The sequence below is a fragment of the Schistocerca gregaria genome, chromosome 1 (genome assembly GCF_023897955.1).
Source record: "Schistocerca gregaria isolate iqSchGreg1 chromosome 1, iqSchGreg1.2, whole genome shotgun sequence".
Lineage (NCBI taxonomy): Eukaryota > Metazoa > Arthropoda > Insecta > Orthoptera > Acrididae > Schistocerca > Schistocerca gregaria.
This window is the reverse complement of record NC_064920.1, coordinates 376,148,267-376,164,259: the sequence shown is the minus strand read 5'-3', so window position 1 is coordinate 376,164,259 and position 15,993 is coordinate 376,148,267. Positions and strand designations below refer to the sequence as shown.

At 38.2% G+C, this 15,993-nt stretch overlaps 1 protein-coding gene across 1 annotated transcript in view; it reads right to left on the bottom strand.

The window, feature by feature from the left end:
• LOC126347401 (DNA damage-binding protein 1) overlaps nucleotides 1-15,993 on the bottom strand; it is a 167,192-nt gene that overhangs the window by 71,865 nt on the left and 79,334 nt on the right. The window contains exon 6 of the mRNA XM_050002267.1: nucleotides 9,598-9,751. Coding sequence (XP_049858224.1) covers nucleotides 9,598-9,751 — 154 coding nt within the window. The remainder of the gene's footprint in view (nucleotides 1-9,597; nucleotides 9,752-15,993) is intronic.

Here is a 15,993-nt window from a genome sequence, read left to right as displayed (position 1 = left end):
AAATTGAGGAAGAAGCATTAGGAGAAGTGAGGAAAAATAAACCAAGGAAAACAGTGGAAATACAGTATCGCTGCACCGTCCGAGATACAGCAGTTGGGGCATCAGAACAGGAAAATGCAGGAGTATGCCATGTAACTATTTGTGATTGTGACACCGAGGTTTCAAGTTCAATGATAGGTGACATCTTGTGCTGTGAGAGCAAGAAGCATATAGACCTGAATGCGAGAACAATAGAGAGAAACAGAAACCGTTTCAACTAATGCTGGATAAAAATGAAGTGTCTTAACAAATAGTGGGAGAGATTTAATAAAGAGCAAGAAAAACTGCTAGAACAAAAGGAAATTGCTGTACCCGAAATAGTTCCTCCTTTTAGCCATGTAAATCTTCAGTACGGAAGTAGCAGGACTCCTTGATTCTGGTAGCCAACAGCTTGTATGATGCATTACTATAGAATGGGATGATGTCTGAAACCTTCCAGTACATGGGTTTAGAATAAGTGAGCAACTGGTGGTGAACATAAACTCAAGTGTTACTGAACTTTGCAATAAACAGAATACAATATGAAGTAGTTGCATTAGTAAAATTGCATCTCAAAGAAAAATATTTTATTGGAGCCGATTGGATAGATAACCACAAGGTAGAATTTGATTACAGTAGGACTGAAATGTGACTGTGGGATGGGGGAGCACTATATGTAACTAATTTTAAAGAGACCACTCACCAACTAACAGAATTGTTAAGTTGTCAACAGACACATGCAACAAGAGAAAGACATAAAAAGAATTACAGAAGACACATTAGATTGTAAAAAAAAGAGAAGCAGCATCGTGATATGTCAATGAACAAGAAAGAGGGAGAGACCTGTAGTTTAAAGGTGCCGCTGCTATGCCAGGCTCTTCAAATACTGCCACAGAGGACAGAAGGGATGATTTCTGTTGCGAGTCTAGTCTGAGCCTTCAAGAATATCAATAGTTTTGCCACGATTACAGACATGCAATATAGCTCCACATCAGCCTACAGAGGACAGCATCAGCATACATCATGCAATCAAGCTTTATTCCTGCTTACTTGGACAGTTTTGAGTGCCACCGAAGGAAAAGTAATTGCCATGACTGCAGTAAACAGTTTGTGTTCCTAAGCTGCAGACCTGCACTGTAAGGAATTTGGTGACCTAAACTGCTCTTGTGTATTTGAACCTTTATTAGTTCCAAACATGCTTGCACAGTCACAGCATTGAGGAGCAAAAGTTAAGTGTATGGTTTTTGTATTACTAAAGTGTTCTGACCATTAACTAGTAACTTGTTTACTTGTGTGTAGTGTCCAAAGTAGGAAAGTACATAAATGACGTGAAAGGAAAGTGGAAACAACTATTAGATATGTGTGTTCAATATATTTAGTAATAATAACTACATTTATTATCATCAGAAGATATAACTGAGAAAACTTGAGAAGTGCTCAATGCTTCAGCAATTTGCATTTCTTTGTGCCTGAGCCTCAGCAGTTCCCTGTGTTACATGTCATTTACAGCTGCCCAGAAAATAGCACTATAACCCAAATGTCACAGTTTACAAAATTATGAAAAGGCGGCAGGTGGCTCATTACAAAAATAGAAGTATGGATTACCCTGGTATAACCAATGCGGAGGAGACGACATGGAACTGTGGATTTCATCTGGAACAAGTGGAAGGAAGAGCATCATGCTGGTGTAGTTTCCTTGATTGTGCAGTGTTTATTACATGCGGGAGTAGCCCACCAGACACCATTCCGTTTCCAAGTGAGCAGGGATCTCCTGTGTACATACAAATTTGCTCCTGGGATTGGCAATGTGAACGAAGAGTGAGTAAGTGCTCCTCTAGTCCAATGGTCAGCTAGTTCATTCCTGGGTGTACCCATGACTTGGAACCCAGAGAAAGACAACTGGGCAGGCAGCACGAGTAAGGTCAGCAAGAAGAACATGAACAGAGGAGACCAAAGGTTGGCAAGAATAGCATCAATTGGTAGGCTGGGGATGGCTCATTGAGTCAGTACATATTAAACATGATCAAGGGAGGCCCATTTAATTAAACAGAGGGCACTACTAATGGTTGTCTGCTCTGCTGTAAACACACTACATATTTCCAGCAGTGAATGGCATTCCATACTGGCAGGAATGTAAAAGCATGTTCCATCTGATCCACAGTTTTAGAGCCATCAGTGTAAAAGACGCTGACTTCCTGGAATTCTTCAAGAACTGGACATAAAATGTGCCGAAAGGTCATGAGAGCAGAAGAGACTTTAGGGAGAGATCAGTCCTAATTTGTGGCCTGGGCACTATCCAAGGGAGGGTGTGTGAGAAAACATGGGGAGCACAGTCCAGGAAAGGCAGATGGAGATCTTGGCAGAGGGAAGTACAGTGCATTACAACTGGTAATCTCACTTGAGGACATGTATCAGGACAACAACATCCCTCATGTGAAAAGAGAGTGGGATACATAGGATTATAGGAAATTGTTGAATGGTGACTGCATAAGAGATCAAAAATTGTGCCATCGAATCTGAAGTGGGAAGATCCCCACCTCGGCAAGGAGACTGTCTATGACTAGTCTGAAAGGCACCAGTGCCAGACGCATGCCACAATAGTGGACTGGGTCTTACAGTTTCAAGGCTGAAGGAGCCACTGAGCTATAAACCTGGTAAGGTTGAATGAAACCAGAGCATGATCTGAGCCCCAAGATGTGTGAGCAAGGAAGTAGAGGGCATTAATCCTCCACATGCAGCTATTCTTCAGGTGGCAAATATGGGGCTGCCAGGTCAGCTTTTATCAAAAAGGAGGCCCACAAAAGTCTACAACGTCTAGGCACTGCGTACCTAAGTAGTGTTCTGGATCCCAAGGCATACTGCAGCTGGCAGTCAGTAAAAGCTGTGGAGTGGGAGCTGCACCAAATGTAAAAATTGTTAATGTACACTGCAGCGACAACCAGCAGCCTAATGGAGGTCATTAGCCCATTGATGGCAGTGATGAAGAAGAGCGTGAATACTCAATATGAAGCCCTGTGAGATGCTGTTCTCTTGGACTGATGGGAGCTAGGTGAACTGCCAACTCTAACCCAGAACAAGTGGGATAAAAACTGATGAATAAATATCTGTTGGGGGCCTCAGAAGTCAGTCATGGTGGGAGGGGAGGGGGGGAGGTAAAACATGACACCAGTGGTATCACATGTCTTATGCAGGTCAAAAAAGACTGTGATGAGGTGTTGGCATTTAGAAAAAACCTGTTGGATTACTGCTTCCAAACTTTTACCATTTGCTTCAGCTGTGGTTCATCCCTCCAGCAAACCACACTGAGAGGGGGACAAAAGGCTCTGAGATTAGAGAACCCAGCACAATTTGCTGGCAGCCATCCTTCCAAGCAGCTTACACGGTAGGTTCATCAGGCTAATCGGCCAGTACCTGTTGAGAGATTTTGGGTTCTTGCCTGACTTCAGGACAGACAACTATGCTGTCTCGCCACTGCAAGGGAAGGAAACTTGAAGCGCTAGCACAAAGTTGCTTAAAAGTGTTTTAAGTGATAAGGTTGGTGTGCAAAGGATGTAGTTTAAATCGTCAAAAGGCTTGTCAGCGATCCTGAATAGCTATTGCAATGCCTATGGTTCAGCACTTTATGGGATGCCTGTGGGAGGGGACGGGGCGGGGGAAGAGGGAAGAGGGGGGACTCTCTTGTGGCTGAGACGTCATGCAGAACCACATCAATAGCAGAGGCAAACAAAGGCCAGTTGGCTCTGTAGTGTCCAACATGGTTGTCACTCTGTCTGGCGATGGCAAGGAAAGAACAGCATCACTGGAAATTGCTTACTGACACTGTCATTGGCTAGTGACCAATGTAGCGAAGCCACAAGATTAGGGGAAGAGATTGTTATATCAGTTGCTGAATAGGTGCCATGGGCAACACTGAAGTGAATAGGGGAACCATCACTGAGATGGCACAGATCATGGTCTGTCTGAAACTTTGTCAATTAGAGGGCCATTACCAAATGAAGTGGTACTCAACAAATTTCTGGAAATATAGTAAAGGGAACACTCAGTGTCTATGATGCTCCTGTAGCTCTGATTCTCCAGAGTTTTAACCAAATTTTGTTTGTGTTTTTATCCCAAATGATCTCCTCCACCTTCTCAGTGCTCACTTTCCACAACCATAGCACACATCTCTGTACCTAATGATTATACTGGTAGGATATATTTACAAAATTGCAATCTATGTTTCGATTGGTGTTATACTAAACATTCCTATTAATGTTTTTAATTAATGCATATGACTTAGGTGTGTGTTCCTACTTTGAACAGTGAAACTGTTGGATCAATACGGTTGCTGTAAACTGGATCATTATGGTTTTACTATGGTTGCTGTAAATCCAAAAATGGCAACGAAGAATGTGAAATGGTATTATCTGCTTGCTGGAAATGGTATCTTATAAGCCTTAGTACCAGCTTGAGCTAGCTTGTCCATGTGACTTTACTAAAGAAAAGATGAAGTATTCTTCTTTATCAAGTTTGTGGCACTTTGCCTTTTTTTCGTTTGTCGTCCTCAGTGTCTATGTACTGCGTTGTGATACTGGCTGAAAAATGGGGTGTGGAAGTACAACACTGACTACTTTAAGTAATGTAGCTGACAGGTGCACAGTTGTGTTTCACAGTAGTTTACTTTCACCGTTCACGACCCCCCCCCCCCCCCCCCAATAATACACAGTTTACAAAGCCAGTGCACTACTGTTTCAACTTTCCATAAGCCTCTCTAATAGTTTGCAGTCAAACCTCCACAAACTGCTACAATAGTTTACTACTGTACATCTATGAGCAGTAAAAACCTAACCACAAAGTTCACAGTTCTTGAAGAATAGAAGGTACATATGAAGCAAACACTTTTATTGTTTTAACACAAGGCCTAATTGTGTAGCACTTATTTTACAGTTAAAGTTGAAGCACAGTTGTAGTTCTAACAAACACAGGTTTCTTGTCTAAAACTCTACACATTGTTTGATGTTTAACTAACAGAAATTACAATTAAAACTTAACTCATTAAATTAACTGAATACATCAAAAAATTGGTTCGTTTTAACAGTTTCTTCCATTACAAGAGTTAAGCTGAATTATTTTTGTTGAAATTAACAAATATCATAATGAAAACAAACTTAATTATTTACAAATTAATTAAGGGCTGGCTTTGCTAACATGTTTTCAAATAGAGCCAAATAAAATCTTTAAGAATATGATTAGTTGTTCTTTCAAATGTTTGTAATTAGTGCAGTATTTATATCTGTTTATAAGTTAGCAATAGAATTTAAGTTATGAAACAATTACTGATTTTGCTCTACAATGAAAGATACTAACTAGGAATAGTACAAATAAATCAGAAAATCAATTCATCATCATCATCAGCAGCAGCCGCCAATTCAATCATTAGATGATGTGGCCTCTTCGAGTCGTGGGTTCAGGTAGGCTTTCAGAAGTCTTCTCCAAGTGGGACGGTCTTGGGCAGTTTTCTGCCAGGTGTTACCAGCGATCTTCTTGATGTCTTTGTCCCATCTGTCTGGTGGTCTTCCTCTAGGCCTCCGATGCTGCCATTTCAAGGAACCTACTCTCTCTAAGATGGCATTAATCTTCGTCACAGACCAGATGTCATCTGCCCTTTTCCTGTCCTTTCTTGTATAGCCCAGCATTGATCTATCCATGGCTCTCTGTGCTGTCCTAAGTTTCCCTTTTGTAAATGAGTTCAGTGTCCATGTCTCACAGCCGTACGCCATCACAGGAAGAATGCATTGATCAAATACTGCTTTCTTCAGATTTACTGGCATTTTTGATCTGAATACTTTTGAATTCTTTCCAAATGCTTGCCAGCCAAGCTTGATGCGTCGATAGATTTCTGGCCTTATGTCTCCCTTCATATTTATAATCTGGCCAAGGCAGACACATTCACTGACCTCACATCTCCAGCTGGGACCCATTTGTTGGATATTACTTTTGTTTTGGAAAGGTTCATGTTCAAGCCAACCAGCTGACATTCCGATGCAAGATCTGTAACTAAGTTTTGGAGCTCTGAGAAGTCTTTGGCCAGTAAGGCAATATCATCAGCAAATCTCAAGTTGGTAAGCCTTCCTCCATTAATTCTAATTCCCTTACCTTCCCAGCTCAGCTTTGACATAGCCATTTCCAATACAGCAGAAAACAATTTTGGGGAGATGGGATCGTCTTGCTTGACACCCCTCATGATGCGGAATTCTTGAGTTGATTCACCGATGTTAACATAAGCTGAAGAATTCTCGTAGATTTTCCTGAGCACTTCAATGTATGCTGCTCCCACTCCTTGCTCACTCAAAACTTGGAGGACAGCTACATGGCTAACAAAGTCAAATGCCTTTTCTAAGTCAACAAAGGCAATGCAGAGAGGCAGTAGGTATTCGTTCACTCTGCTTATCACTTCACTAACGGTCAGAATGTGGTCAATAGTGGTAAAACTGCTTCGGAATCCTGCTTGTTCTATAGGTTGGGCTAAGTCTAGGGTGGAACTAATTCAGTTTAACAAGATCTTTGTGAAAATTTTGTACAAAATTGAGAGCAAGCTGATAGGACAGTAGTTTTTAATATTTAGAATACTTCATTTCTCGTGCATCAAAATAATCTTAGCCTTGTTCCATGATAATGGGATTGGAGCATAGTGCAGGCAGGAAGTAAGTACTTTTGCCAAGTGATTTATTGTTACCTCTCCTGCCAGTTTGAGGATGTCAATGCTGAGCTCATCATCACCCGGCACTGTTCCCTTCTTCATGCTATCTAGAGCACACTTGGCTTCCGATGGGAGTATATCTGGAACACTAGGTACATCATTTAATTTAGATACACTCGAATTTTCCCCTGGATTGCTATACAAATTGCTATAAAAGTCTCTGATGAACTTCAAAACCGCCTCCTTTTCAGTGATTCAACTGTCATTTCCATCGAGTGCGATAATCCGCTTTTTACCGATTGTGAGTTTGCGTTTGGCTGACTTTAAACTTGTCTTGTTCTCCAAGCTTGCTCGTAAGGTGTCTTCAGTGAATTTCTGTATGTCAGTTTTCATTTCTCTTCGCACTGCCTTACATAGTTCAATACGCAACTATGTCATGATCGGTTTGGATTTTCATTTCTCTCCTCTGTTGTAAAAGGGTTTCAGTTTTGGCACTGAATTTCTTTGGTTGCTTATTTTTTTTGGCATAGGCCACCGACTTCTTGTCCACTTGAAACAATCATTTCCGCCAAATCACCATCTTCAATTAGATACATAAAATTAAGGACAAAATTAGATCTGGTGTTATAACCTTTAAAACTGAGGGCCAACCTTTCTTTTCTTTATGAAAATGCAGATAATACTCATGTATGCTAATAGCAATTAGTTAAAACTGAAAAAATGAATTTTAAGGAGGCAGATGGCAAAACAATAGGGGAAGTAAAAAATCTCCCAGCTTGCTTCGTCGCAAGTTCAATACAAAAACCCTACACATTTGACTCAAATGAATGAAAATTCCTTCTAATTTAAGGGTAGGATTTCTAGCTAGGGAAAGTTTACCTTTCATCAGTAAAAAGGTTATCTAATGAACAGCCACTGTATTTATTGGTCACACCCCATTGCTGCATCAACAATATAACACTTATTGCTTTTCCTTCCGTCTTCACCCTCAAGTTTTGATACAGCTACTAAAATACTGTCTACATTATCCTCTACCATCAAGGCTAGACAGAACCTTGGCAGTGCCTTTGGTCATGCATTTGGTTACCTTTAGTTGTCCATATTTACACTCAACAGTTTGTTTTCTCTAATAACCCACCAACTGTTGTAAATGCGATTAGGAGTTTGGAAACTTCTTAGCTGGCCAATAAAAGGCTATCAAAGCTGCCTGTGATGTCCACCATTACAGCCACTGCATATTTCCTAAATGTGCTATCCACCAGGTGTTACAGACTTACTAAGGCATCATCAATTGATTTCTCGTTTCTGAATCCAAGTTGTCTCAGGTGCAGTGCATGATGATATCCAAGTTTGCAACTGGCCACAGAGGAGCCTTGCATAGACTTTGCCTTAGTATTAATGATGCATTTGGGTCTACAGCTATTAAGATATTAAGTATCTTTATTGTATCCTTTTTTATTAATTACTGCTCTTGCTGCTTTCCATTTCTTCAAAATACACCTTAATAATATGGAATCATTAAGACCTGCTCATATAGCTTAATGTGCAGCACTCTAACTTATGAGACTGGAGGGTGAGCCAGATCAGGCCAAAATTCTTGTGGTGGATTAACGACCATCGCTGATGCACTCGCCAACCTGTGTGTGGTTTTTAGGCAGTTTTCCATGCTTGTTTAAGCAAATTTGTGTGTCAGATACATAAACAGTTAAAATATTATCACACACAGAACAAAGTTTACACAATTTACAGGGAGGTGGTGCATACAGTTTTCTTAGGCAACTGACAACTGCAGCAAGAGGAAGGGCATATCAGGGCAAAGTTAACTGAAATAAATTTGGCAAATCTTGACTACAGCAGAGTGGATACTAAACAGGATAAATACTAACAGAAAGAAGAAGACTACCAAGTCATTAGGAATAGATGTTAACTAAGGCACAATCCACAGAGCTGTATGCTGAAAGGCCCATAATGAGAGTTTTTCCTTTCTTTATTTTATAGATGATCAAAGCTACTTCCCCCTCTGTAAAATGAAGTGTAACAATGTTATTAAGATCAGAGACTCTGACTGTCATTACCTCTAACATAATCCCAACTCACTTGCTTAAGTTTAATAATTCTTTTCTTGTTCATAACTTTACTCTTGCACAGTACAATAGGAAGCATGCAGTCATAAAAATATTTGTTGACCTCCCTTGTACGTTAAATGTTCTGGGATGAAATTAAAGCTGTTTTAAAAACAAATGGAAATATTCTATGCTACACAACTCTACTGCACGTCTGAATTTCTGAGTGGCTAGTATCAGAGTGTGGTTAGGTGACATTTATTGTGTTATATTGTAGATTAAGATTTACTTCGAAATTCAGTTATGTAAATAGCTAACTTGAAGATATGTTTCCTTTGAGAAGATGTGTCATAAATGTAAATTGGAGAAACGATACAGAGGATGATGTAAAAAAAGAACACACTGTAAATAGTACACACTCTTCCTAACAAGAAAGTTTCAAAAATGAAGAACAGAAAGGAAGAAAATGGAAATTAATTATGACAGTCTATTTTCAGACTCTATTATTGCAATACACACACGAGAAATTGTAACCTATTGAGACAGCAGTGTTCTTTGTCTCCCCCCCCCCCCCCCTTATTTTAACTTTCACACAGAAGTATGTAAAAATTGTAACTAATAAATTTACATGCAGCTAACAAAATATTAATCAAACAGTCGTCGACAGGAACACTCCTCTCCCCCCACCCCCCCTCCCACACCAAAATAAAAAAAAACTTACCAATAAAACAGCATGGCAATTTCTTATATTTAGTCTACCCTCATGAGTACAATGAAAGTTTATCTGGAATGAAAGGAAGAATGAATACTGGAAGCTTCACTCCATAATGTACTAACCTAATAATTCCACTTTCAAATCCTTTATTGTCAATGTTCCATCCATTTTCTCCTCTTGTTCAAGTAACAACATGAAGAGGTGTCCAGCCATATCACCCAATAAATACCGGGAACCATTTGAGTCTACCTGTGCGTAGCACACTATTGTGCTTTGCTGGAAGTAGAAGAACGAAAATGATTATTCTCTTTGATGACAATCCAAATTTTATTCACAACATGCAAGCTAAAAACTTAAAAAAAAAAAGAACTATAACTAAACTGATTAACAGGATATGACATTGCCCACAGCGCAGAGAATTATGCTGCTTGTCTCACAAAAATAGCATTAAATGAAACAGATGAACAAATCAAACAATGGAAACTCCAGGTAAGAATGTCAACAATGTAGGAAAAGACAGATTGCTACTTAAAAAAAACGGGATGGGCCCACATCACGTTGCAGGTCAATACAATTAAAAATTGAGCCTGTCTGCAACTTGATGTGCCTCCTTTACAGTAAGTAGCAATCTGTCTTTTTCTACATTGTTAATGATACATGAACATTCCGTAACAGTTATCTACAAAAACTGATAGGAAGACATAGCCATCTTTTTATAACAGCTAAAGTTAACTATATGCTTTTTTCACTCTGTTCTGATGCTTGGGCATTATTTTTAACTTCAAATCCAGGTAATCAAATACAATGCACACTGAAAAAACAAATTACTCTTATGAAATTATGGAGCTTAATGAAACTATAGTGTGGTGATTAGTTTCAAAAGAAACCTCGTGAGCATTTATTTCCAAGGATTCAGAATGAGCTAGCTTTTCTTAGCTTAAGTAAAGGGTAAGGAAGGCAGTGCAGTGTTTTAAGATACTACACTTATCTACAAGACAAGTGGATGTAAAGCCTCATCTAACTATCCTAATATTTGTTTTCTGTGATTCCTCTGTAGTTCAAATAATTTTTGGGATGTTTCCTTAAAACAGAATACTCACTTCCTTTCTCCTTCTACAAGAAAGTTAGTGATCCATTTTTAATAACCAGACTGTCAAAGAGATGTTAGACACTTTAACCTATCTGTCTTAATTTAATCCAACAGAACTGCTTAGAAACAGTTCTTCTAATGTCACGATGTAAACACCTACAGAGCAAATTAACAGTGTAGGCAAAATCAAAGACAAAAAATAGATACATTATCAGAAAAGCAACATAAATGTCTCAAAAAATAGCTAGTAAATATAAAAATACCAATGCCAATATGACACACACACACACACACACACACACACACACACACACACAAAAGAAAGAAATTACCCATCCTCTTTTTTTCCTGCTCCCCATCTTTTTTGTCTTATACAATTTATTTTATGTATTATAATGGTACCATAACAGCCAATGTAAATGTGAGCAACAATATGTAACCTAGATTGTGTTATGGAGGCTTCATTTGATGGATTCAATGATTTATCTATGTGGTGGCTTGAGAAAGGATTCCATTGATCAGAGAGGGGGGGAAAGGGATGGGGGTATAAATAGTATCTCAAGTCAGCGGTGAAATTTGTCACAAACAATAAAGAATGTAAATTTTAATTAAATGCTATTGATAGGAAAGTGAGATGAGTAACAATAATTCAGAAAATTATAATCAAGCAAAACAAACCTTCAAAACAGATCAGACAGAAAAAGAGTGTAAGTGTGCAGCCAATACAATATTTCTCCATTATTGGCTTATAAATTAAATCTTCAGCATGTTATAGTGTTGCACAACAAGCAGAGCAAACAAATTATGAGAAATATTTGTGATGTGAATTATGGCTTATCCATCTCATTACATACACTTGCAATCCATTTGGTTTGCATGCAGGATATAGGTAAGAAATTTACATTATAGTTACTAAAATTTTTACAACTAATAATCTCTATATACAAAAGGCAATGTCCTGATTGACTGACTGACTCATCTTCACTCACCCAAAACCACTAAGGATAAAAACTTAAATTTGCAGAGGTTGTGGATCTTATATGCGTTATTTAAAAAGGAATTTTTTGGTACTCCATTCCAAGGGAGGAGTGCATGTCACTATTAAGGCTATTCTGAAGCTAGATCTATAATAATTGGTATTTGGTTTCTCGGTCAGAAATAATAAAATATTTGTTTCAGCATTTTGAAATCTTAAACCTGTGGGGATGAAATAAGGGGTGAAAGTATTTTTGGTGTATCATTATTAAAGAACTCCTAAAGTATTTTTAATGCTACATCTATGAGAATTGGTATTTGCCTTATCGGTTACAAATAAAGAAATATGCATTTCAGTGTTTTTGGAAATTCGACACCAAAGGGGTTGAAACAGGAGATGAAATGTTTTATGAAACTATTTCATTATAAAAGAATTTTAAAGGTAATCTATAGAAATTTTTATTTGCCTTCTTAGTTGCAATAAATAAAAAGGTCACATTTCAGTGTTTTTGGAAATTCAACACCTAAGGGAGTGAAATACAGGAAGAAAGTTATTATGAGAAAATAAGTCTTTCACTGTTTTTGGAAATTCTGTCCCCAAGGGGGCAAAATGGGGGATCAAAAATTAAGAAAATATAATATTAAAATTTTTTTAAAGCTAAAACTATGAAAACTGGCATTTCACTTCTTGGTTAGATATAAAGAAATGTCTGTTAGGGCATGAACACTTCTATGCAAATATCACAACAAGAGCACAAAAGGCAAGATTTAAAAAAACTTTGACTTATCATGACAACTTTAGGTGTGCAATTTGTGAGCAACATAAGAATTCGACTAAAGAAAGGATGTGCATTGGGCAAAGCAGTGGGCACTATGCTAGTGTATCACCAAAATGATATTTCTATGAATAGTTATATATAAATAGTAGGCTAAAATAACAACTTGTACCCAGGTCAAATTACCAGTTCATCCTGCATGAATTCACCTACTAAGTAATAACATCTGAGTATCAGTGCCTTGCATAGCTTTCTTTTCAGTGGACCTAACTTTATCTGCATATTAACCTCATCCCTTCCGCGCTGTGGTAGCCAAACTGCACCCCCCCCCCCCCCCCCAAAAAAAAAACTGTTGCAGTTGTAACTGGACACAGAAGTATTATCTACAAACAGAATTGAGAATTGCTGGTGAACTGATGTTCAATAATAAAGAAATCACGTAGTACAGAAATATGCCTGGGCTAGTATGGGTCCTAGTGGGATCCCGTGAGACATAATTTTCAATTCAAAATAGTGATCTGTTGAATTTAATGATACTAACCATTTGCTTTCTGTTCTGTAAGTAGGATTTAAGCCATTCTAGGGAAGCCATACTTGGCAAGTTTGTAGATAAGCAGCCTTTGTGAGGCCACGAAAGATTCCTTATTGCTTATCTAACATTTATTTTCTCAATAAAACTGTTTATTGTGTCTATGGTGTTCTTCCATTCTTGAAAAACAAACTGATTGTTTAGGATAATGAAATACTTAGCAATGAAGATGTGGATTTGCATAACAGCAAATTTTTAGAATATTTTAGGTATGACTGGGATAATTGAGGTAAGACAACTTCCCATGATCAATCTTTATCCCTTCTTGAAAAGTAGTTTAGCTTTGGCATATTTCAGTTCCTCTGGGAAGCAGCCCTCTTCATAACACTGAATAATTACTCAAGCTAGTTATGTGCAATTGTGTTGCATATTGCTTTAATAATTTCAGTGGGTATTCCATCACAAAATAGATTTTTTATGTAAGTTTGCATTTTCTATGTCCTAAAAGGAAACTTTTGAAAATTTTGTAAGGCATTCAGAATGTTCATCTCTGTCATTTAGACATCAGACTTGACTGAAACGTTCTGGTATTTGAGTTGGAGTTAAATAGCAGATCCTTCAAACTTAATTTTTAAAATTTCTTGGTGACAGACTTTAAGACCTAATTCTCATTTAATGAATGATCACACAGACTGCCTATTTTTATAGTTCAAAATTATCCTCTTACTTACCAATAGTTCTTCTTCCTTGACAGCTCTTTTTAAATATAATTTTATAAAGTCTAACATGTTAAACAACTTAAGTATTTCTATTATAATTCAGTTCCCCCTGTGCAGTTGCATTTTCCTTATAATGGAAATTTTTGAGCCCTAGGTGATCCACTTTAATTTATTTGTTACTTTATTGTTCCAAATTCTAGGTGGAAATGTTACATTTAACACCTAGAAAAACTGTTCAGAAAATTTCCAAAATCTCCGTGACTTAAGACAACGTGTTTACAAAGCAATTTTCTTTCTTTTTAGCAAATTAATGAACATGAAACAGGTGTTTATTTTGCCAAAGTTCCTTCTCCTACAGGTTTTCATATCTGAAACGTTCCTATCTATGGCAGCCCAATGAAAAATGCACAATGAGCTGAGATACACAAATCTAAAGAAAAAATATACACATCATCATAAACGAGGGTCACTCCAAAAGAAATGCACACTATTTTTTTAAAATCCATCTTTTATTCTACATGTTTGAAAGTTTTACAGTGTGTAGATACATTCTTTAGGAATAATATTTTCATTTCTCCACATAATTTCCATCCCTCTCAATTGCCTTACGCCATCTTGTAACCAGTGCCTGTATACCCGTACGGTAAAATTCTGGAGCAACCTGTTGGAGCCACTGTTTGTCAGCGTGCACAAGGGAGTCATCATCTTCAAACCTTGTTCCACGAAGAGAGTTTTTCAGTTTCCCAAAGAAATGATAGTCAGGTGGAGCCAGGTCAGGACTGTAAGGCAGGTGTTTCAGTGTTGTCCATCCGAGTTTTGTGATCAGTTCCATGATTTTTTGATCGACATGTGGCCGTGCACTGTTCTGCAACAGCAAAACATCCTGCTTTTGCCGATGTGGTCGAACATGACTCAGTCGAGCTTGAAGTTTCTTCAGTGTCGTTAACATATGCATCAGAATTTATGGTGGTTCCACTTGGCATGATGTCCACAAGCAAGAGCACACCGTAGCCATAACTTTTCCAGCAGAAAGTGTGGTTTTGAATTTTTTCTCTTGGGTGAATTTGCATGATGCCACTCCATTGATTGCCTTTTGACTCTGGTGAAAAATGAGGGAGCCATGTTTCATCACATGTCACAATTTTTCCAAGAAATTCATCTCCACCATTCTCATACTGTTCCAAAAGTTTGCTACATACCATTTTTCTTGTTTTTTTGTGAGCCACTGTCAACATCCTGGGAACACACCTGGCACAAACCTTTTTTAATGCCAACACTTTCAGTATTCTGCAAACAATTCCTTTCCCCATCCCAACGTAGCATGACAATTCATTCACTTTGATGCGTCTGTCAGCAGTCACCAATTCGTTAGCTCTCTGCACGTTATCTGAAGTGTGTGCAGTACGAGGCCTGCCTCTGCGAGGACAATCCTCAATATTGCCGTGCCCGCTTTCATCACGTAACCTGCTTGCCCACTGACTAACTGTACTGTGATCAACAGCAGCATCTCCATACACCTTTTTCAACCTCTTGTGGATGTTTCCCACTGTCTCGTTTTCACACCACAGGAATTCTATGACAGCACATTGCTTCTGATGAATGTCAAGTGTAGCAGCCATCTTGAAGACATGCTCCACTCACGGGAACAGGTTGAACTAAGTTTGAAAACAATAGGGAAGGATATATCTACACACTGTAAAACTTTCACACACGCAGAATAAAAACTGTATTTTTACAAAAATAGTGTGCATTTCTTTTCGAGTGACCCTCGTACATCATGAGTTGACATTATCAATACAGAGTACTGGCAATTTTCTCTGATACTTTCACAGAAACTGATTTTGAAACCACATTTCTTTACAAAGTATCAATGTTAAAATCAGCAGCTATTACAATTTTTTTCTTTTTTTCTCTGTAAAGATCGTCTTGCCTGCTTTGAATTTTAGATAGAAAGAGTTCTGTTGTTGATTGCCCTAGGATTCTATATGTCAAAATTCTATGCAATAGTTCTTAAATATCATTTAGTCCCACTGAACATATCGATAGATCAATCAATATAATTATGAACATGTCCAACAACATTGCTAAGTGAGATGCAAGAGGATACATTGACCAGCAGCCAGGTCACGTGGCAAAACACTCGCTGCAGATTTAAAGGCTGTTGTAGATTGTCATGGTCTCAATTATCAACCAACTAATGTTTACAGCATGCTCTATGGTGTATATTGGCAATGACTCTCCACTAAGTGGTTTTCTCCTGGACTGTGATTTGGACTTCGTTCTTACCTACCATCAGCATTTTGCTAGTCCATGGAAATGCCTGTCAGCCTAATGGGGTACTGTTTTTGCACATCACTCAACTGACTGTCGTGCTTTCAATGAACGAATTGATGGTATATGGGACACCGAGAATGTGCTTCATATCTGAA